Genomic DNA, 23,058 nt, shown 5'->3' with positions numbered 1-23,058 from the left:
AAATTACATTCTTAAGTTATGCGCACGCACAAAATTGACACCAAATGAGCGTTAGCTAACTAAAGCATTTAGATAAATCCACACTGCGTCTTGGGGCCGTTACTTTGGCCCATCCTATGCACAAGGACATGTCAAACAAGCACACCCTTTGGTGTCGTCTGCTATTGCTCCGTGCCAATGTACGTAATCGACGCGCTTACTTTGGTGCCCTTTTGTTTTCTACGCTTGCACCTCAGCACATGTAATTTACTATTTATGTTATCAATAAAGCGACTGAAAACCCTTTTTAAACAAGCATTTCCATTGAATATATCATACGCCTAGTCGGCTGAAAGTAACAACACTAAACAACGTCTTGTGTAGCAATGGCGCCGTAGTGGTGTGCATCGAGTACATGTACTCCAGTACATGAACTGCAGTACCTTACGTCGGTTATTACATTTCACGCGTTCCTGCCGTACCATGCTGGTACGCAGCAATGCGTGCGCCATTTGTCGTCATTCCGTCAGTTTCTCTTTAGCTTCGTTCGAGTGAATACACCTGGTGTGACGCAAGAACGCGCGAGGCATGAAGCGGACTGCCCGTTTTCTCACGTAAGTTGCTGTTTTCATGTCGTTATGGCTATGGCTGTTATTACAGTTTATATTTTCTTGCTGCGTCCCACAACCTCATGAGTTACCGCGTGCTGGAGTTTCTACCCCAGGAGCAGCGGTACGGCTACATCTCAGGTACTAACTTCATGAACCGACGGGGGAGAGAAACATGTTCCCCATTATCGCTCAGTAAACAATAAACATTCATGAACCGAACATGCCACAGGAACAGGCGGTGGGATGATGATAGAAACATCTTTATTGACAGCAAAGGAGAGGTCGTGAAGGCGCTGCTAGTCACGGAGTCTGCGGCGACGGCCCACGGCCCCTGCCTCTAGGATCAGTGCCCGTCGGTACTTGCACGCGCCGTCGGGAAGGCCGCCCTCCCACTGCTCTCGGGTGCAGGACGTGAAAAGCAGCCGACCGCCATAATTGATCGTACGATTTCCTGCACGTTTGCCACAACCAAAAAAATGTTACTTATTTGGGGCGCTAATGATATACAACATCGCATGAAACGTGCCATTTGAGCCAATAACACGTTCGAGCAATATAGATGTCATGTTGCCAACAGCATGTACAAATAAATATATGTAGCCCGATTCGTAGTGTTGCGGGCGACGGCTTGAAGCACTTTTTAGACCTGAAAGTGCGCGGACTCGAGGAGGGTGAGCGATACATTGGGGTCGTACGGTGACTAGAAGTATGACTGTACCCATGCTTTCACCTTTTCTTCAACGAAAGTAGCGAACAACTCTTGCGCGTACGACAGCATACTCTCAGCGACACTTCGGCACGTTTTCTATGGGCCTTTTATACGTGCTCATATGCTAGTACACTTGTGCATCCAGTGAAGAAATGAATAAATTTTTTTTCTCAAATATGTTTTCTAACTTCAGCAGCGCTACAGTTAAACAGTGTCGCAGTCAACGTGACTACTCTATCAGGTGCATTTTAAAACAATTCTTGTCAACCATACTTCCGCAAGCGAGCTTAAATGTAAGATTGCTTTGTAATACATCTACTTCTCATTGCTTCAGCCAACTTAAATTGTTTTTCGAGCTACCTTTGTATTTTTCTTTTATGTCATTTTATTGTTTTGCTTGCTTATGTCTGCGTGCATCCCTTGTAACTTCACAACAGAAATGTGTTGGAGCCCACCAGTTAACTTTGGTCAGTCTCATTACTTTGTTCATGTTAAGTATACACAATTGCCGTTCTTTATGCCGTCTGCTCACAACAGTTCTTCTTTACAGATAACACAGCAGCCCAAAAATTACCTTATCGGTTGCTTTGGAGGTGCCACCGTGCTTTCCGTTCATATCGAAAGGTGGCCTTGGACTGTGACACACAGGTGATTAGGTATGTTTGCTATACTCCTGCTAGGTGTCACCCATACATTAACAACAATGTCATGTGTTCAACAATGAAAATTCATTGCAAGCTGAAGGCCACAAGCCCTTAATAAGGGTATCATGGGACAATGTTACCATGAAATAAAAGGATGGTTATAGGCACCCTCCCTCTACTGCTGTGCGAATGAAACATACCTGTACCTATTCCTTCTTCCTTTCATGCTGCCATCCCCCTCTTCCCTGCAGGGCAGTAAAGGAAACCTCCGCCCAGTCATCCTCCGTGCTTTTCTTTTTTTCTCTCTTTTTGTAATGTTATTGTTTCTCTGGAATAGGCTAGCATCATTCTTAATAACACCCTGCTTGTGCTTCGTGGTGTACCTTGGTCATATAAGACGTGTTGACCTAGCAATGTGAGGTGTAGTGCTGATTAAAACATTTCAGATACATACACATAGTTCAACTCACACAACACTGTTTATTGAATAATACCGTTGCAACATGTATGGCGTCATGCATTACATGTGCCTTGATCATATCACATTAATCTGATTATTTACAATTGCTATGACAACATAAACATGTTGTTCGGCAACCATCTCTTTGCATGTGACACATGGACAATAACATTTGCTGTAACAGTGTAAACGAGGCATCCAGAGAAATTAAATGCATGCATTAATCACGCCATACTGCTGTGTTACACAGCGTTAGGTTGTATACATCATCACTTGACATACACCATCACAAACAATTGCTATGTTAGACTGTGTTAAATTGTACAAACTGCAGTGTTGCGACATCCTTTATTTCTGGATGTTCTCGAAATGGCACGTGTTGTTTAACTCTTTCAAATAACTGCAATTTGCATGGATTTAAACACAATTTGAACCTGTACTTGCAAACTAACACAGCATGTTGATGTCCATGCGCATCTTTATGCGTGTTTCATGCACATCGTTACTTAAAACACCGTGTGGGAACATTTACTTTATTCTCTGCATCACTTTGTCCTATGGCTGCACCATACCACATCCATCTTCACATTTACAGCCTCACTGCCACAAGCCATAGCAGCTGATGGTGACAAGGCATCCGTTACAGTTCGTAAGATCAACAGACATTTAGAAGAGGCTGTAGCATCACTTTGTGCTCACACTGCCACAAGCACAACCGTGCTGTGTAAGTGTGTGAAGATAGATAGAAGATAGATAGATAGAAACCCGTTGCAGTTGTGCTCTTCTTCTGTCTAATTTTCTATCTCCTCACTTACATGCCCTGTTGGCTACTGTGGGTTATCAAACAGGATTTTACTTACTGTTTAACTTCACCTGTAATTCCATTTCTTCTGTCTCTTTTTAACTGCACTTGGCTGGTTGTCAAATGTACATTCATTGTTCAGTAGGACTCTGGTGAGAGTTAGTTCATGATTTTGTTTCTTCCTGTTCCTTGTCTTTCTTCTCGTTTTCTTTGCACTGCTCAAAGTTTGCTTCAAAAGCATTCATTGTCTTTTTCCTGGGTTTTGTTACATTAATGTTTGTCCCTAAGAAAACATATGCTCCCACATGCCACTCTAAACATCTCGTGGTCCTGTACATTCATTTCACCTTTTGGACATTGCACCACACACAAGATGCAGGGACACAGGCACACAACTGTCACACTGTGTGTTTTGTGTGCCCTAAAATGTTACACTGGCATACCGACATGCCCAAACTTGCATTCTTTCTTTTCGCTGAATCTGTACAGAAATGCAGAAATTGATGATGGCAAGCTTGGAGAAACATAGGTTAGATATTGTGCGCGACAGTCCAGTGCCATACACGCTCCTTTTGGATGCCTGCTACATGTGCTGTGTACAGAAATAAAACTATCCTGACTCTTGTACATGCACACTACTGACTGCTGTATATGCAATACCTGTATTGTTTACATCATTTCCTTTTCCAGGTTATTTCCACGTGCCAGATATCTTCTACTACGACTAGTCAAGCCATTTGCAGTACGAATAACGCCTACTTGATTACCTTGCAATGACACACCCCACCATGACCGTTGGGAAGACTGTCCATTGCCTGTCGCTGGTGCACGAGGATACATCTTCACCTGTTGGTACTCGCTAATTGTGTTGCAGCTTGTCTTTTGGCTCATCACCACTACGAATAAAAGCTCTGTTTTAAAATCAATAACACTGCAACTTCTGAATAGCTCAACCTAATTCTCACAGCATACTGACCCCACACGACATCTAAACATTGCGAATGCTAATCCTGTATGGTTTGTTTTTGTCGAATTATTGACATCCTAAATAAAATAGCATATTTCGCGTATACACACGCCTATGCATTTCATATCTCAAATCGGTGACATCCGTAGTATGTCTCTTACTATGATATTACTTTTCACCCTTACTTCAGGTACACATTTTTTCCCATGCCATGTATGCTCACACGGCTGTGTTCAAAGTCAGGTTTCTTCATGCGCTTGCTCGCAGCACAAAAGTTTTATGGCACCCACGTTTGCTTGCTGCGACATGCCATAGCCTCATTGGGGTGTCCCTCTCCATGGTAACCTTTACAAGCACATCAGGCACTCGGCACATTTCAAATGGGGTGAGCAAGGAAATGGTGCATTTTTCAATCCGCACTGGCTAAAAATTTTGTGCAGTCACGCATAGTGCATTGCAGGGCTTTGTAACCCTACTGCTGTGAGACTCTACAAAGCAGGTGTGATACTAACACATAGTGCAGTTTCTACCTCGCTGCATCTTCCAGCTGTCCGATTATCCTGCATTTGTGCACTGTTGCTCTTCGACTCCTCCCTTCAAAATGTATCTCTTGCCAAGGCACCTGTGCTTTGTAGTTGCTACATATTCAATGAAAGCCTATATTCATTTGGAAAGGATTGCCTCTCGAGAAGGACACACGAAACACTTGCCAGGACATTAGCAGCAAAAAAAGTGACACTTAATCGCCACGCTAAACTAGCACACGAGTGTTAGCTGGCACCTTATTGAAATTACTAGATTCCCTTTTGCACAGTTACCCCAATATGCAAGGAAAGCTCCCCATATCCTGAGACCTACACATGCAGCAATTCGTTTGACCTTGCAGTTTTAAAGAATGTATGAGGCGTGCTTGGACACGCTGCCTTCAGAGAAATTCGTTTAGCACTTTGGCCTCTGCTCTCGGCAGCGCGATCAAATACTCAACATGCAGCCAAAACAAGCAAACAAAAATGATATGAAAAAAAAAATTGAAACAAACTTGCAAATGATCACACACCACTCGACGCCTTCGTCATCTAGCCGAACAGGTGAGGCTGTAAAATTAGTCACGTACGCGCTAGCGCAGGTACCCAAAACCTCGATGTGCAATAATCTATGCGCAAGCAAATGCCATTACTAATGCGGAAAGCTTCTTTATTACACCTACGCAGGTTAAATGCACTATTGCGCTTAATACGAGTTGCGATACGGCATACACTAGTAAATTATTCTAATAAAAAAAAGTGCAACTTCCCTTGTAAACACGGTGCGTTAAGTGCCGTTGTCATATAACACTATTATCATCGCTCTTCAGTTTTCATTTGTGTGTGTGTTCGTGTGCGCGCGTGCGTTGGCGCAGCCACGCGCCGTACCTGCGCCCTCATAGAAAAAGAAAAGAAACAAAAAACGGACGCTCGCGTTGCGACTCGCAGTGAGCGCGACAATATGTGGCAAAATGTGTACGCAGGTGCACCCATTGCATATTTAGGCAAGGTCACTTGAGGAATGAAAGTACTCCGAACGCGCGCAGGCAGCTTCTTATTGCAAATCACCCTTACATATTCCGTGCGGCAGCGTTCACACTAGTGTACCTGTAAGTTTCTAAAGCTTGCAGAAATCGAAACAAATCAAGCTATAACAGTTGCAAAAACACACTGCGCAGAACAAGCGCAGATCACTATGTTGAACAACGCGGGTTTCTCACGGGCAGTTCTTTAGTTATGCTTACATACAACTGTGCGGTGGTGAGTGCTCAGTATTTCGTGCAAGAGCACCTTACCTGAGTGTGCCAATATTATTTCCCTATCGACAGAATAACTGCACACGCCACAGCTTTTTCATGGACTCGCAACTTTCAGCCACATCGAAATTATGCGGATAATTTAGCTTAGAGACATCACGAAACGCAAGCAATTTCTTCATCCTTCTCACATTCCAGTTTTGCTCGCCAGCGGTTTCAATCAGACCACGAGCTCCTGACTCAGGACGTCGTTCACATGGCCTTCCCATGTGCTTTCGATCCGGCATACCGGCTGCTGTCACATATATTACGCTACCTGCTGGTGCGTAGAATGCTCTAGCGTTCCTAAATGAACACTGCACAACCTCGACACTGCCACTCGCGTACACAAATGTCATGGCGAAATCCTACAGGTACGACACCGCAACACAAAACACGTGTTTTCTTGCCTGGACAATGCTATTTCCCAGACGGCAAAAAGTAGTCCTCACGAAAACACAAAAAGTGTACCGTTCCGCGTGTACAGCTTCCGAGATTCCCGTTGTGAAACGATAGGCGGCAATTTTGACAGCAATCTCAAAGGCCATACAATACGAAAAATAGTTTTAGTTTATTCTGTGAGGTGGCAGCACATGATAGAGCGTCTTTGAGGCCCTCGTTTGTTGGTTGCTACATGCTTTAGGAAAATTAGTTTTACCAATCACATGCATCACGTATGATGCCACCAGTGGTCTTAAATTTGTCCTCTAAGATTGATCTAGTGACTGTTGGTCTTAGTTTTTTCGTTTTGGCCTTCTTTTCCGACATATTCAGTTGTAAATTCGACGGTCGGAAAAACATGACTTTTACTCACATTTCGGTAGTTTTTAATAAAAAATTGACGACCTAACTCAAAAATTCGAAACCAACAGTCACTAGATTTTGAGTTTTTCTTTTAAATGCAACAAACCTCGTCAAATTCGGTGCGGTGGTTGCCGAGAAAAACGAATTCTCCTTTTACATGTATTTAGATAGGAGCCCCCGAGCTAAAGCTTCCTCTTAAGCGATGCAGGTTTGTCACAAAACTCGGAGTGCTTATCTAAGCTACATTTACCGACGGATATATATATATATATATATATATATATATATATATATATATATATATACAATTCTGGCGTCTTCAACGAGCAAAAGCACAGCCTCTAAGAGCCGCATTTTACATTGAGATGGCGCTACCATATACATCATAGATGCGCAGCAGTCCTGTTACTATCGTCATCAAGTGCGGAATAACACGCACAAGACATCTAGAGAACTATTTTTCTACTCTCGGTATATAAGAATAACTAGTTCGCCGGAACGCTCATTTCTCGAGTTTACCCGGGTGCTCATGTCAGCCGAGCGGAGCTTGCGTTCGGCGCACTCGGAGAGACGGAGAATGGTAAGTTCAATCTACGTGCATCCATTCTTCAATAACGCTTGAGATGCCTCTTTTCTTGCTCAAGCTTCTCAACTGGCTTTTTTGTTATTACTGTGCTAGTTATTTCTGTTATCGATGGTTTTCATTTTTCTTTGTTAACGGTCGTGCAGTTTGCACGTTGTGGCTAATACAACAAAGTGCAGATAGTGCGCAGATACCTCGCGTAAACTATATATATCCTTGCAACTAATATTTGCCATGCACCAGTGATGACAATAGATGACGAGACCGAGCATTTTCGGCGGTGAACGCATTAGCTGCGTTCTGCGGCGTGCTTCGCTGTCGGTCTGCTTTTGAAGACAAATGAGGCATTTGTCTGAGGTGCCACGCACTGCCTTAACGTCGCGGAACGTGAAAGATTTGGCTGACTAATTGATTTTTTATGTATACGCTTTTTTTTTCTCTTTGTTTACACAGATCTGGTCGAGTGCCACGTGCTTTGTACGGACCTGCCGTAGGTGAGTGGCCCACTGTGCTCGGCCGTCTGTTGGTCGACCTGATGATTCAAAGAAAATAAAGTTATCCAGATCTTAGCCAATGTGCAGAAACATTAACTCTCTGATACTTCTGTAGTGCACCCTCTTGCTTGAGTTGGAATAAGTTGACAATTCAGTTTCTTGCTATCTGTGCAGGACCGTGATGGCCGCGTGTGAAGCCATCGTGATGCATTCCCTACCGTGAGCAGCAGTTTTATTTCTATACACAGCAACCTTGTCAACAGTGATGAGGCTTTTTCAGACTAGAGTCTCTGAATGATTGTGAGGTATCTCGAAAAGCTGATGATGCTATTGTCCCACAGTATTGTGAACTGCGTGATCATTTTTGTAATAATGGATTTTCTTTGTATTCCAGTGCAGATAGATTTCAGCTTGCTCCACTACCTACATGACAGGTAGGCAGCCTTTCAAGTAATTTGTCGGTGTTCCTGTGATGACAAAAATATTGAGTCCGTGTTTCTGACATGTGATGTGTATTCTGTACTGAAAACTCCTTGATAAATGTTCAATATTAGTCATCATTTGTCTTGTTTAATGAGTCTTCCTTTTTTTTTTTTTCTTCAGTGGTGTTGCTGAAATGGTGGCCACCAGTAACGTGCCTCGTTGGTAAGGCTTCATTTGTATAAAAACGTCAATGTGCCATTGTGCACATTTGTGAATTACTGCTTTCAGGCTATTGCGAATTCATTTTACGCGTGAAACTGAATTTTAAGAAATTGTATACATGGAAGAAAAGGTGTTCTCACTGTGCAAAATTTTAAAGAGAATGAGGCAGTCGCCTGGGCTCGCCACCATGCATGAAGGTCCTACCAAAGAGGCCAACAAAATGCCCTGTAAGCAGGCACCAGGTCGTTTCATGTCGTCCTTGAAGGTCTGGGTTTTGTATGCAGACTGCACACCTCTAGAGTGCACCTTTCCGATTCTTGCTTGCAGTAACATATTGTCTACATAATCTGGGCCAGCTCGGTGATGAATCCCCAGAACATTTGCAGTGCTGCTGACAGCTCCAAGAAAAAAAAAGCTGAAAATGCCACTTTCACATGTCTTTTGATTCGCAAAGGAAACTACTGTATGATGAATTGTTCCACGGTGGTAAATATTGTTGGATGACTTAAGGGGACAGGGTAGGTCCTATTCTAGCCATGCATTTTAGGCTATGTTTGTGACCCTTTTTCTCATGATCTGCTGGGGTTAGAACAATAATCTTGGTAGCATTGTAATCAGCAATGTTAGGTAGTTTTACTGAATCAGGATTATTTGTTTTTAGAGATTATATTTTTTGTTTTCATTTTTTTACTGGACCCACCAAATTTTAGAGCCAAAATCTGCAGTAAATAGCCTGTAAACAAAAATCCCCTACAAGAATATTTAAAATCCTGGTTCAGTAGACTTTCTGTAATGTTTGCTGAATATCTGGAAAATTTTGTCGCCCTAGCGCTTGTTGTTTCTGAAAAAAAGGGTCAAATGCAGCAAAATTTGGTGTTTTGAGATAATTGGCTTTGAAGTGGAAGAAAGAGCTTTATTGCAATATAGGACTATAGAAACAAATTCTGGCGCATTTTTTCAATAGCCACCAGCCTGGTAGTCCCCTCCATCATCAACACTTCTTTTCTGAGCTAGCTGCCTAGTTTTCCCGGCCTGCTTAGTTACCAGTCGTGCAGACCTCTCTGCAAAGTACACTCGCCGCCGGTCAACTTCGCGCAACCACTGGACTGTGAACCGTCCTGGAGAAACTCCAAATGACCTCAAAATGTCGGCTCGAGCATTGCTGCGGTCATTAAAAGTTAGCACAGCATCCATTGTCACTATTTTCGGCGCCTTGAGGCCAAGAAAGACATTGTTCGGAGCGCGCTCCCATACAACCTTGTTGAACGCCTCATTCGCGTTCTGAGTTTTTCCATGGAAACATTTCTGGAGAAGCTCAGGCTTTGAGAGCTGCTGAAACACCGGCGTTCCGTTTCCAGCGTTCCGCCGAGCGCGAAAGCTTCGATGCAGACGCGCACGTGGTGGCCGTGGTGCCCACTCCTGGATTGTGTTGCAGACAATTGGGGTCATTGGAGATCGACTTATGCCGGTTTCCGTGGAAGAGACGTTTTTTAAAGCACTTCTTTGGCTTCGTCATTGCATTACCGCTAAATAACCAGCAACAAAGTATAAATAAATTCGATTGTCCGCGAAAACACGCCAAAGCACGCGCAAAACGCCCCGCGTTGCGAGTAATCCAGCTGCGTCTTAGGATTCGTTTGACTAAGCGAAATATGCTAGCTATGTTTTCACTGTTGCCAAATGAGTGACAGCCATTCCGCTAAACGTGAAAAAAAAATAGGCGGTGAAAAAAAATTTTTTTTCAGTTTAGGAGAGGCAAAGTTCCCGAGCATGTGGGAAAGGGGGCGTGGCTGGATGCTGCCTAGGTTTCGAAAAATGTTGATTTTGAGGTAAATATTTCGCGTAGGCGCAAATGAAACACTGGGCCATGTTAAGGAAAGAATAGAGATTTTAAATTACACAAAAACAAAAAGTCGATTTTTTTCGGAAAATTTGCCTACCCTGTCCCCTTAATTGGTGCTCTGTTAAATCTTTCCAGCATACCAAATTTATAGAATGCAATTCCAAAATAGCAGTAAAAAAAATTAAAAACTTGCTGAGCATATAGCACACATACCACGCCACAATGGCAGTTGCTGTTAGTGGGTGGGCCTTAGGTACCAATATGAAAATTTTGGTTTACTGTTACAAAGATACTAGCACTAGTCTGACTTTAGTATGGCCTGTTTTTATGTAGGACAGCTTGGGGTTTATTCCTGTAAGCAGCAACTCGCTGGTGGTGAAGCTTTTTCAGACTAGTCTCTAAATGATTGTGAGGTTATCGTAAAAAAAAACTGACAGCTATGAGTGTCTTGCGGTTTAGTAAACTTTCATGATCTTTCTTTTGTAACAATATTTCTTTTTTCTATTTCAGTGCAGAGAGATGGCAGCTTGGTCCTCTACTTGCCCTCTTAATGGGTAGGCAGTCTTCCAAGTAATTTGTCATTGTTCCTGTGATGATAAAGAATTTTGAGTCCGTGTTTCTGATACGTGATGTGTGTTCTATCCTGATAATTCCTAGATAAATATTAATTAACTAATTAACGTGCTTGTCTTATAAATACATTTTTTCTTATAGGGGAGTTGCCAAAATGGTGCCCAGCAGTCATTGGTAAGGCTTTTTGTACAAAAATGTGCTGTTGTGCATATCTATATATTGCTGCTTGCAGGTTATTGCTCAAGTGGCCTGTACATGGTATCGCATGCTCCCATAGCATTTTGCATGCCTTTTGTGATTTTCTGTGATGTTCCTATTGGTCTGTGTTTCTGACATGTGATGCATCGTACAAATATACTGAGTGAAGTGTTTACTGTTAAATGCTACTAGTCTCCATAGTTTTTTGGTGACACTTGCTTCCTTCCTGCAGTGAAACCTTCTGTTGGGGTTCAGCATCTCTCAATTTGAGGTAAGCTTTTTTTTTTTGTGCAGTCCTCTGCCAACCTAACTTGATGACTGCTTATCAAAGTTATCCAGACTTATGAAGGCTGTGCAGAAAATTCAGATATCTGATTAATTTGCCTACATATTTTTGTGTAGAGTTCTGTGCTGCATATAATTCTGTATATTTTTTTTTTCCCAGGGGATAATTGTATTTGAGCTACACCTTGGGTGCCCACTTCATCAGGTAGGCCTCATCAGTATTCTTTGCTAGTGACTTTGTTTAGGATGACACAGGCTGGAGTCTCTGAACCTTAAGCTGAAAGACAGTGGTTTTCTGATACATGCTTATAAAAAAGCAAATGTTTGTACAATATGTAGTAGCACTTCAGCTTGGTTGCCTTGCCTTCTTTTTTATGCCTTTCTGTGCTGGAGGACATCTCGTAAGGTGTGTTGTATGATGATTTTCATGGCTAGAGTGCTGACATTGATGACAGCAATTCACAAACCTGATAGCATCAGCAGTCTGAATTACGTAAATTATTTGTCCGCACATTAATTGCCAGTTGTGGTGGTTTCCTTTCAGATGGTCTGGTAAAAGAGCCAGCAGTGCAGGTAGTTGCTCTTACTTTCGTTACGATTGCTTTCATTGTGCTTGAAATTTGTGTAAGGCCATTGCAATTTGTCCATGTTTCTTCAGTGAGCTTATGTGACGCCAATTGCAACTGAACAAAGCAATCCCTGTCTGGTTTGACGTTGATATATAAGGTACTGTTGTGCCACTGGAATCAATTGCAAATTATGCGACTTCATCCACTTTGCATAAAGCTTCACTAATGCGTGTTTTTGTTTTCATGTGATGAGAAATTCTGACACCTCTTCTGAATTCTTCTTGACAGAATTCATTATTCTGAATCTTTTTTTTTTTTCTTGCAACCTGCTGCAACTGTTGTGCAAAGCCGTTTGTACATGTTAGCGATTTTTTTTTCCAGGTATCTGGCAGCAAAAGCAGGTGTGTTCTCCCTTTTTGCTTCAGGACCATCTTTGTTTGTGATGAAACTTGACACCTCTTGTCCGAATTGTTTTTGCTGGAAAAGTATTCTTGCTGATCTGTTTGCATGATGAGCACTGCAGTCCAATCCATTACTGCCAAGTTAACTCCTGCTCTTATGTTGCAGGCGAGTCCAGGGAGGTGCATCGATTTTGCGGTCAATAAAAGAAAAAAAATTTTCTCTGCGTCTATTTTTTTTTTCGCCACCCATCTGTGGAGCCTATGTATAGTTCGCGTGTTCCGCAATGATATTCAAGTTTTACTAAAGCTACACGGTGCTAATACCTACCATGCTGTAAAACGCGAGTTCAAAGGTGGTGTTTCGTTCAAAATTGAGTTGTACGAACCATTATTAGGCACCCTAAAGTGACTGTCGTCCAGTGGAGTTTGCATTTCCGGAAAATGACTGCGAACGTCATGCGGCGAAGTAGCCGGGGTAGTCGAAGACTAGCTAGGTAAGCTGTGTGCCCAATATCGCACGTTGCTGCAGCATGTAAGCTCGATCCGATACATCTGATGCGAACGGGATGTCTGGTCGAGGGCGATAATTCTTGTCCGGGCCGACATCCATGGAACCATGTAAAGGCTAAAAAATCTCACGGGCGCGATTTTGTGCGTGACAGTGATTGATCGGGTCGTCGCTTCAGATCGCTCGGTTCTGCAAATGCAGAATTCATCGCCCGGAAGTGCTATGAACTACGTAATAGTAGGCAGCCGGAATGGGAAATACCATGGCGGAAGGAAACGGGAGAGGCCTTACCCCTCCGCGCGTGCGGGCAGTGTTGCGATGGTCTCCGTGTTTTGTTGCACAGCGTTATCTGGACCGTGCTCTACCGGATGTTGCTGTGGTCAGGTGGGACAGGAGGAACTATAGTTCGTGAAATGAACGCGCATGCAACAGTGGACGCAATGTACGCGCCACGGCAATGGCTACGGATGAAGGAATATCTGCGGGAAACGTTGCCCTCTTTGGCGGAATCGTGCTAACGATTGTTTAGTATTGCTGCGGAGCGCGCGGGTCCGAGCAGCACGGTTGCGCGCAGCGCGACGTGGTTTCGCGAGAAATGTAAACAGGAGAGGAGAGCTGGCCCGATAGGCGGAGCAACGCCAACTCCCGGCTTCACTTTATCTTCACAAAGAGTGACGTCAGGGCCTCTGTTTGCGCACGTGCGCGCTTCTCAGTAGACGAGCGAACTACCGAATTTTGATACAAAAACCTACTGCAAGACCTTCAGTAATACTTTATGTTGCGTTGTACAGCCAAACAAGTCAACTTGAATAATTATAGCAAGTGCCACGCCAGGTGTGGCGCCGATTCGATCCCCTAATATCGTAGCTCTGGTCGTATGCTTGGAGTTTAACTTCTGTGCGATGAGCGAACGCGTCGCTGTCGCGCAAAAAATCGCTTGCATGGGGTTTATACTTCAAGGCGCTGCCTTTTATTTCTCTAACACTGAAAATGATATAATTGTTACGTTATTACATCAGAAAAGACACAGCAGAGTTTACGGGTTTGAAATCTAAGCATGGTTTCACGTCAAGGCATTGATTTCACATCAAAGCGTCAAGACCGCGTCCATTCTGCTTGATGCGTCAACGCTTCGCTGTGCAGCGGACGAAGCCTTCGGCACATTGAGGTTCGAGTGCACGTACAGAAGTTTTTGGACGTGATCCCCTGGGAGCCTGCTTGGTGCGCACATTTTCAAACTCGGGCCAGTTTCTTTCGCGTGCCACAGAAGAAGGGGGAATCTGCAGTACGCGGCAGGCGAGGGGACTCAAGGGAGGAATCCAGGTGCTTCGCAGACTCCCAAACTCCTTCTTTTGACCAAACTTTTAGGTACGTAGAAAGGAGCCGCATCGCAACAGAAGAGTTCTGTGGGGAAGCTCTGGTTTTTACCGCGAAGCTGTTGAGGGCTAGTTCCCCAAGGATCGTGTCCGTGTGTATACACAAAACTGTCGCCATCAGGATTGGCTCCAGCGTCATCGTCTTCCACAGCTGGCTCGTTGGCGCCTCGTGCCACTGCTCCCACGTTCATCGTCGTCATTTATTAAGAAACACAAAGCCGTAACCAATTTTATAGCTAACTACAGCGAAGTATGTGAGGGCTAGTTCCCCAAGGATTGTGTCCGTGTGTAGACACAAAACTCCCCAAACGTGGGTCGATCCCGAAGATAGTGCAATACCGGCCCGACCCGCGGTGGAGGTGTAGTTCGCCATTAAGGGGCCCACATACACAGTTTCGCTGGTCATCCTTCTCAGAGTGGAAGGGCAACGAGTTCTTTGCTGCACACCTCCAGGATTGGTTCGTGTAGCATGTGCTTTTATGCTCTTGTGCTTGGTTCGAGTAAAGCATTTAAGTACCCTAAGCATGAACTTCGGGTACTTAAAGCCAGTGATATGTTTAACTATCGCCTTGCTCTTGGATACCTAAAAGAAACCAAACAGAACTTAAGCATTGTTTCATCTCTGGCTAGATTAAAACACAACATCCCATGTTATAACACCAGGTCCCCGGAATACTGGCATGTGCCGCATGTGCGTTCAACCTATGGTAACCAAATGACTTGTTACACTCTCCCCACTCTGCTGAATAATCTCAGATTTGCGTCCATCGATGTACCTAATTGTTCTGGCAGAGACCTGTATAATTTCTACTGCCCCAAGAATTGGCTTTAACCATGTACCTAATGTCTTTCTTTTTAAGAGTTTTATGTATCTATATAACTATATTGTTTGTTTTCCCCGAGCTGTTTCATGTGTGAAGCAAATTATTTAAGTGAGATCTGTGTACTACATGCCATTACTCTTTCCTTTCTCCATTTTTGTTGTTCCTCTTTCGTTTCATTTTCTTCTTTTTTTCCTCGCTCCTTGCTGTCTGCTGCCTTTTGGACCTTCTGGTTATTCGGACCAGTCAAGTAGCTTTTGTAGCAACTTTTTTCCTAATGCCATGGCACTTTGTACCACTTGTTTTTATGAATAAAGGTTTATTATTATTATTATTATTATTATTATTATTATTATTATTATTATTATTTTCTTGTATTGCCAAAATGTGTACTATGTTGCCCTGCATTTATTTTATTGTTAGTTATTGTTAGTTGCCTATGTGACTCCCCTCTGCTAGAACCCCAAGTACGTATTGCGGCATTTTTAAATAAATAAAATAAATAGACGAAGCGGCAGGAGGCGACGAACAGAATGGCAGCCAACGCGATAACCATAGAGAAAGAAATTCGATAACTGCGTAAGTGCCACTTGTTGGCACCCCAAATGAAGCGATTAAACACAAATATAGAAGCCCCCAAAAATTAGCCAAGGCACCTTTTATTTCTACACCTAATTGAATCACTTTATTAATGTGTAGGTTGAAGAGATAGAGCCAAATATGCAAAAGGTATTGAAGTTCCCATTGGCTATCGGCATATAATGGCGATGCATTAGAGCCAATACCGAAACTAACCCGCCCACTATCAGTGCAGTGTAATGATGGCGCCAAAATGTTTTGCCCATGCTCAGCGTAAAGGAATTGTTACTCCGCGCCCATTGCGTCATGCCGTGGTGCTCGTCGTCTGCTGCGCCCAGTTTTACGCCATCTCGAAAACTTACATACCGGCCAGCGCAGCTTCTAACGACTCGAAAGCGACAAGATCAGATGCGCACCAAGTTCACTCAAAGTGCAAGTTGCGTATGCTAGGCTCTACCAGCGCGACGCAGCCCCTGGTACGACTAATTTGGCGCAAACTTACCGACTGAATGGGGATAACAGGAGCGTATGTCCCTGTCTTGCGTCTGTCTTTTTTTTTCTTTACAGCTAAGCTGTACATGGCTAGCCGATTCGTCCGTCCGTCCGTGTGTCGCCTGTACGCCGAAAACTCATCATGCGCTACCCCATGCGCATGCTTGAACAAAGAAAAAGTAAAACAAGACGCGGTGGTCACTCTGATTGTCATTATCTTCTGTATATTTATTATGTGCATTACCATTCCCGCGTGATGTCATCATTCGTGGCGATCGCTTTGAATACTCTCATCTTATCGACCATGTTATGACGCATGACCTTAATGGTCATATAGAAAACGTGGGATGGCGGTGCTCCTTCGCTCCCATTGGAGGGTCGAAAAGCATAAGAAAACGCAATAGTGAAGTCACCAATCGTCGACTTTAACGTCGACCTAACGCGCCCCGATGACCAGTGGTTTATATCCTTCCTGTTGGAACGGTTTGGAATTGAGTGCTACGCGGACGTCAGTGTGCCGACGACACGCCACCGGTCGTGTATAGATTAAACCTTTGTCAAGAACTTGTCTAGCATAGCAGTACAACCGATCGCGGTGTACCACAGCGAGCACAAAGCTGTGGTCACTGTGGTAACGAATGAGGAAAAGGCGATAAAAACCACGACGTTACGTGTCTCTGTCTTTATTCAATCAATAATAGCAATCAATATAAATCAATATAGTTGTCAATATATAGTCATCCCAATGCAGCTTCGCTGGTTAGCCTTCTTCACAGAGTGGAAGGGCACTAATTTTGTGTTTTTATTTTTAATTTTGGCATAGTTGAAAACAACGAAAAAGCTGGAAGCGTCTGATGCGCTGTTTTGCCTTCATGTAGGAAGGCAAAAGTGAGATGGCATTGCATCACGCCTTGGCAAGCGAACGCTCCCTGAAGCTAGCCCGTTGCTCAGTGGCGGCCCTACATGTGGCCTCTTGCGTCGAGATCACGGGGCAAGAATCGAGATTTGTTGAGACGTTTGGTCGCGCCTCCTTCAGGCGCTTTTCTTCTAGCTGGACCGTACATTCGCTCTCTGATGTAATTATCGGGTTTTACGTGCCTAAACCACTTTCTGATTATGAGGCACGCCGTAGTGGTGGACTCCGGAAATTTCGACCACCTGGTTCTTTAACGTGCACCTAAATCTAAGTGCACACGGGTGTTTTCGCATTTTGCTCCTATCGAAATGCAGGCGCCGTGGCCGGGATGCTTGTGCTATGCAGCGATGTATTTTGTTTATTTCCGCACAGTGTTGGTGGAAGTCCGTTGTCGCCATCAGAGACAACATGGATTCGTAGCAAACACATTGTGAGAAACTGCAAAAATGACTTTAGCTCGTAGGTGCCGTATGTGCCGCATTGTATGTGCTGACGATTTTTCCGGCGGCACATACGATGTCGTTTCCAATTACCTGCTCAGCGTCCCTTACATGGTTGAGCAGACGCTGCCCTTTCGCCGCATTGCAGCCATAAAAATAATCGTCAAGCGTACCGATCTTCTTAAAGGCAAATATAGCGTGTGCAGTTTGTTTCACACTAAGGGGAAAACTCGGAACGTATTGCGTCGCGATGCGTCAAGCAATGGAGTCGTACGGCGGCAGCAGCTCGAGCAAGCGCACACGCTTGAGGGGCAGTGTCGTGATCTGCGTCGTCTGCTACGGCGGCGCGCGCTGGCCGCATTTTCGGGAAGCGTGGTACTGTCAGGGGCAAGGCACCGATTTCATCGGTACTGCGGGAACTGAGCTGATATTCTTTACTAAACGTTGTGCGTCGCCACACTCTGATCCTTCATTGGCGATAATGGAGTTCCACAAACTTCTTTTGACAACATGGTTCAACATGGACAACACGCCGTTCAAGATCCCGCCCCTCGAGCATCTGCGCGAGCTGCTGCCGCCGCTTGACTCAAGCGCTCGCCGCATCGCGATGCAATGCGCTTCGAGTTTTCCCCTAAATGTGAGAGAGACTGTACACCGCCCTTCGAAAGAAATGTCCACGCGCACACACCGCGCGCGGCGCGAAACGTGCCCAAACACGCGCAGTGCAGGAGGCAATCAAGGCGGCGCGAACGAGAGATGGGAGAGGGGTACTACCGGCTAATAGAATTTTGCTCCGCATGCGGCGCTCTCAACGCCGGCGCAGCACGCACTGCGATGAACTCGCTCCTGGCATACCTTTCCTACTCTTTATTTTGCAATCGAACTGACGAAGTTATTGAGGCACAGTCATGGCCTCATGTAAGCACACCACTGATATAACCCACAGCAGCTACAGTAACGTCTGCCCTCGCCACCTGTGTGCCTCTCCACGCTAAGGGAAATTCGTTTTGCGCATTCTTTATTTCAAGGCAACCGCGCCTCCGTACCTTAATTTACATGTCACATGGGTGTTGGATCACGTGACTTCTAGTTATTGGCGGTTTTTGTGTTCTTGTTTTTGTTTTGTTTCTCCTTCCTTTTCCATCTCTCGACCTCAAGTGTGCGCGGAAAACCGTCTCCGGTAATATTGTGAGAAACCATGGAGGAAGGAAAAAAAAACCTCCTCTATGTGAGAAACTTTATATACAGCTCTATCTGGTTCCATTCACTCCATCCGTCCGCCCATCCACATGGCTCCATCCATAGAGTTTCTCACCATAACTACAGTGCCATAACCCCATAATATGGCGAGAAGCTCCATCCGCTCCATCCGCTGTAGCCGCGAATCGAAATCGTGATCGAAACCACGCCGAAACTACTGTACCGAAACTACGGCTGCTGTGCTGCGGCTGCATCATTGCTTCTAATGGCAACTGCCGGTGCGCGTCTGGATGGCTGGAAACTTGCAGTAGCTTATAGTTTACCTGTAATCATTAGTGTACGGCTAACGAATTGAGTGCCTAAATTGTATTCGAAGTCGTCTAGTGTTTTATGCTGCTTAGGTTAATCTGTGGCTCGCTCCTGCTTGCCATGGCAAATATTTGAGACGTGGGAATTTCAGGGCTTCGTGCTGTAGAGCCGACGTACTGATGTCGTCCCTGCAAAAGCAAATGCTGAAGAACAGGCTGCCTCCCATGCGCCCGAAGCCGCTTTCTATGTCCATGTGAGTTCCTCTGCCTTATGGTTTACTTGATCATGCTACTACATGCGCGTAAATGCTAAAGAGGTAAGGCCAATAGGTGTTCTGCGCGAATGAAGGATTAGTGCTTTGCTGGAAAACACATACGGTCAGCGTTTTATTATTCGTTTTGTCTAGGGAAAGAGGAAGGTCTGGAATGCTTCGGAGGGACTACACGCCGTTACCCTGGCGCGACTACTTTTCCGAAGGGCGGTGGGTAAAAACATCAGACAGCGATGTATCCTTTTTGATGTTGGTTTTTTCAAATACAACGGGGAGGGGTGATGCGAGCCTACTCGGGTTTTGCGCAAGCGTTCGCCCCCAAATTTTGTTTAGTTAAACAATAAGGCGGCTGTATCCGTTGTATCCCTACAGAGGTAAATTGCACTACGTTCTGGGTAGTAATGATCAATCTTAAACCAACGAGCGCATGTTAATTTTCTCAAGCCGCATGGAACTTTAGAACAACGTACGTAGCAAGGTCGCAATTAGTAGCCGCGTACCAAGCCAGCAGAATAAAAAGAGCAGTGACATCTGTTGAAACTTTTCCTATCTCTAATCTGTTACTTGAGCTGACATTTAGTGCATTAGAACGTTATCTCTTATTTCAAACAAACAAGCTGTAAATGACCCGTTGGGACTGTTTTACAGACATCCATGTGCATTGGAATGGTTCACATTGCTTTTACTCAATTTGGCATAACTGACTTATTTTGTCTCCGTATATTATTTTGATGGTTCCTGTTGTATCATGAATAAGCACAGTAATTTCAGTTACACTATTTATGAGTCAGAATAACTGCACACACTAAATTTTTGTTGAAGAAGCATCCATTGAGGCGAGACAGGAACCTACCTATCACAATGTGCCTAGGAAGAGCAACGAATGCCGCATGTTAAAAAAAAAAAGGAAGCACGAAAGAACCTCTAAAACATGGGCTTGGTTTCATGGATGATCTCTTCAGAACTGTAACCAGGGCGAAGCTTCTGGTTAGGCGTGCAGCAGATTCTTGCCTAGGATTACCCAGCTGTCACGCCTCTGCTTTTGTGGCAGCCATTGTTGGCTGTGAAGCTTCAAAATTTTAACAAAGTAATCAATATAATGTAGGGTGGCTTCCCTTTCAACTTTGTTATAGCGAAGCTTTACTGTACACCTTCATAATGCAATTTATTCGCACTGTGTAAGGGGCCTGCATATTGTTTTTGCTCAATGGCGTTGGTCAGCTAGTTGGTTTGTCTGTATCCAAACAAGTGCATTGCCATTCAATCAATATTTTTTTAAATTCTTGCTCATTGTAAAGTAGGGTCACTCATTTATTATCGGCATTGCAAGGTCCACAGACAGTGGTGCCACAAAGAGATGAGAGAGAGAAACTCTATGGGGAGGAACTGGATGCCAACATGGTACGACCATGTTTTCCCAACACATCCCATGCTATGTGCATTTGTTTACCTGTTTTGCATGTTTGATGGTCAAGAACTATAATAGCAAGTGCATATGTGGTGCGCCCCAGGTGACAGAGTCGTCTGCAACACCGTAAGTCTTCTTTCTGGCGAAATACGCAGATGAAGAAGAAACAATGGGTGGTGAGTCTATGGATCGGTAAGCCTATGACCCGGTCGGTGGTGTGAATTATGTACCATTCTGGAATGTGGCACTGGGCACTTTCTTCTTTTTTTTTTCTCAGTTTTCTATCATTTTCGGCAGTCAGGTTGAGAAAATAAGGTTTTTGAAGTTTGCTTAATAAACTTACATGTGTTGTCAAATGCTTAGTGCATTCTTATGGTGTATAGGAAACCTATTTTCAAGTGACAAAATTATGCAGCTATGAAAAGCATAAACGCTTTTCTAACACCCTTGCAAGACCTAGAAGTAAATGTCTTGCAATACACTGCAAGTTTTCTTTTTCATTATTAGTGAATGCATCGCAATACATTTGCCTGAAGTGGAATTGTGTAAAATTAATTATTTGAAATATTGATTGCTCCTACACCAAAAATTACAATTCTACTACTACAGTAAAAAGTACAGCGTCGAATTACGCACACAAGGTAACTTTGGCTTTCACCTGCACATCAAGCAACGTAGTCTACTGTCTAGAATGCGCCGCTTGTAGCAAACAATACATAGGTGAGACTGGACAACAAATTCATACAAGACTCAACAGTCGCCACGCGGACACTAAACACAATTTACCTAAAGCAGTAGCCAGCCACTTTAATGAACATGGTCATATATTTGACAAAGCAAGGCTCTATATACTACAAATTTCCATTCCCCTCGTGAAAGGAAATATACGGAATCATACCTCATACACAAGTTTAATTGCCTACACCCGACGGGAATTAATTTGGGACGTGGCAACCTAGAATCTTTAAAAGCGGTAACGTAAATCTGAAATTCTCATATCATCAACCAAAACACAAAACACATTATGCCACCAGCTAACCTTAATTCTTAACCTCACCTACTCTTCCATTTCGAACATTTTTTCCAGCCTACTACTCAATTTAATATACTCTTTCAGGTTTTTACGTTTATATCAACTGTACGATCCTTTTCTCCCATGTACGCTTGCCCGCGCCCGCTCCTGCGCACGTTACCCTCCTATTTGTTATTCCAGTTTCGGTTCCTCCCCCCCCTCTCTTTTCCCTTTGTTTATATATTTTTTGAAACACCCTCACCAACACATTCCGAAGTCAATATGCCTTTTTCGGCGCCTCAACCCAGGGTATCGCCATTTCTGGATGCCGCCGTAACGACACCTACGTTGAGCGACTGGGGCAACGCCCCTTGAAAGACCATGCTGCTGCATTTCAGTCACCCCATACGTTGCACTGCAGACTCCTCGACGCCAGCTTAATTATTTCAACATTACTCGATGTATTGCTGCTATGCTACTCCAGTCACTCTTTCAACTCATGTTTTTTTTTTTTTTCTTTTGTGTTACTCGCGCACTGACCGCCTGACCGGCTCTTCTAATGCCAAAAGAACATGCCGCCAACGGCATCCCTGAATGCTTCCTTACCTCTCGCCTCCCCAACGCACTCCCAGGCCCTCATCTTTCTTAAAATTATTCTCTCTCTCTTGTCTTGGTGTCTCCCTGTTTTTTTTTTCCACTGCTTTTCTTTCTTTTCTTTTCTCCCCGCATTCCCACTCTCCCGCTCTTCTCCCCTCGTCTTGTGAATGAAGCTCACAGACGTCGGACAACAGCGCTCGTTACCTCTGAAGTCCCTCCCTTTAAAACCAGCCGTCAGCGACAACACCCGCAAGTGACGTCACTCCACTAACCCTTTAAAACTAACATGCCGAGGATGACGAGGCCACCTTTGACGAAGATAGGTCCTCCTATCGAAACATAGGCCAGCCTTTCTGAGGCACCTTATCCCTGTTTACAAACTTCATACCACAAACACTGGAGAATAATTTTAATTTACTGTGTGATATTCGTCATTGAATAATGAAATCCTAGCATGTTTAAGTGCTTGAAGTGGGGATTCACACTTGCAAAGCACTACACATAGCTGCAATACAATGGTATTGTCAGATATTGCAGCTGTTTTTCTCTTCTGAGTGACAAGCGTGAACCATTGACGCTTGCCTCTTGTATATGTGATGTGCTTTCATATTATGACATAAATGGCGTATAGCCAATTACATATAGGCAAGTAAATTTTTGAAGGAGCATCAAACATAGATTAAATAAGCCATCTGGGCCCCCCTTTGAATGTGCGCTGGTAAGCCCTGTAGGTCATGGGCCTT

At 44.1% G+C, this 23,058-nt stretch overlaps 1 protein-coding gene and 2 long non-coding RNA genes across 4 annotated transcripts in view; all 3 read left to right on the top strand.

Moving 5' to 3' along the window:
* The first annotated feature begins 366 nt into the window (after positions 1-366).
* Positions 367-4,134, top strand: LOC139057206 (uncharacterized). The gene is made up of 3 exons (XR_011512636.1): positions 367-593; positions 1,850-1,955; positions 3,896-4,134. It is a non-coding gene; the product is annotated as an uncharacterized lncRNA (long non-coding RNA).
* A 3,099-nt stretch (positions 4,135-7,233) lies between these two features.
* On the top strand, positions 7,234-12,606 carry LOC139057205 (uncharacterized). 2 transcript variants are annotated; one of them, XR_011512634.1, is made up of 12 exons: positions 7,236-7,375; positions 7,832-7,872; positions 8,047-8,091; positions 8,267-8,306; positions 8,476-8,517; positions 10,871-10,914; positions 11,075-11,107; positions 11,364-11,402; positions 11,577-11,621; positions 11,961-11,989; positions 12,367-12,386; positions 12,553-12,606. It is a non-coding gene; the product is annotated as an uncharacterized lncRNA (long non-coding RNA). The 2 variants fall into 2 exon arrangements; XR_011512635.1 differs by lacking the exon at positions 11,961-11,989 and having other exon boundaries at positions 7,234-7,375.
* A 6,237-nt stretch (positions 12,607-18,843) lies between these two features.
* LOC139057202 (protein phosphatase methylesterase 1) overlaps positions 18,844-23,058 on the top strand; it is a 34,253-nt gene continuing 30,038 nt past the window's right edge. Inside the window, exons 1-2 of the mRNA XM_070535041.1 lie at positions 18,844-19,280; positions 19,434-19,533. Of these exons, the coding sequence (XP_070391142.1) occupies positions 19,207-19,280; positions 19,434-19,533 (174 nt within the window). The 5' untranslated portion in view covers positions 18,844-19,206. The remainder of the gene's footprint in view (positions 19,281-19,433; positions 19,534-23,058) is intronic.

Source organism: Dermacentor albipictus, chromosome 3 (assembly GCF_038994185.2).
Source record: "Dermacentor albipictus isolate Rhodes 1998 colony chromosome 3, USDA_Dalb.pri_finalv2, whole genome shotgun sequence".
NCBI lineage: Eukaryota > Metazoa > Arthropoda > Arachnida > Ixodida > Ixodidae > Dermacentor > Dermacentor albipictus.
Note: the sequence above shows the minus strand (reverse complement) of the source record. Positions and strands in the feature narration are given on the sequence as shown.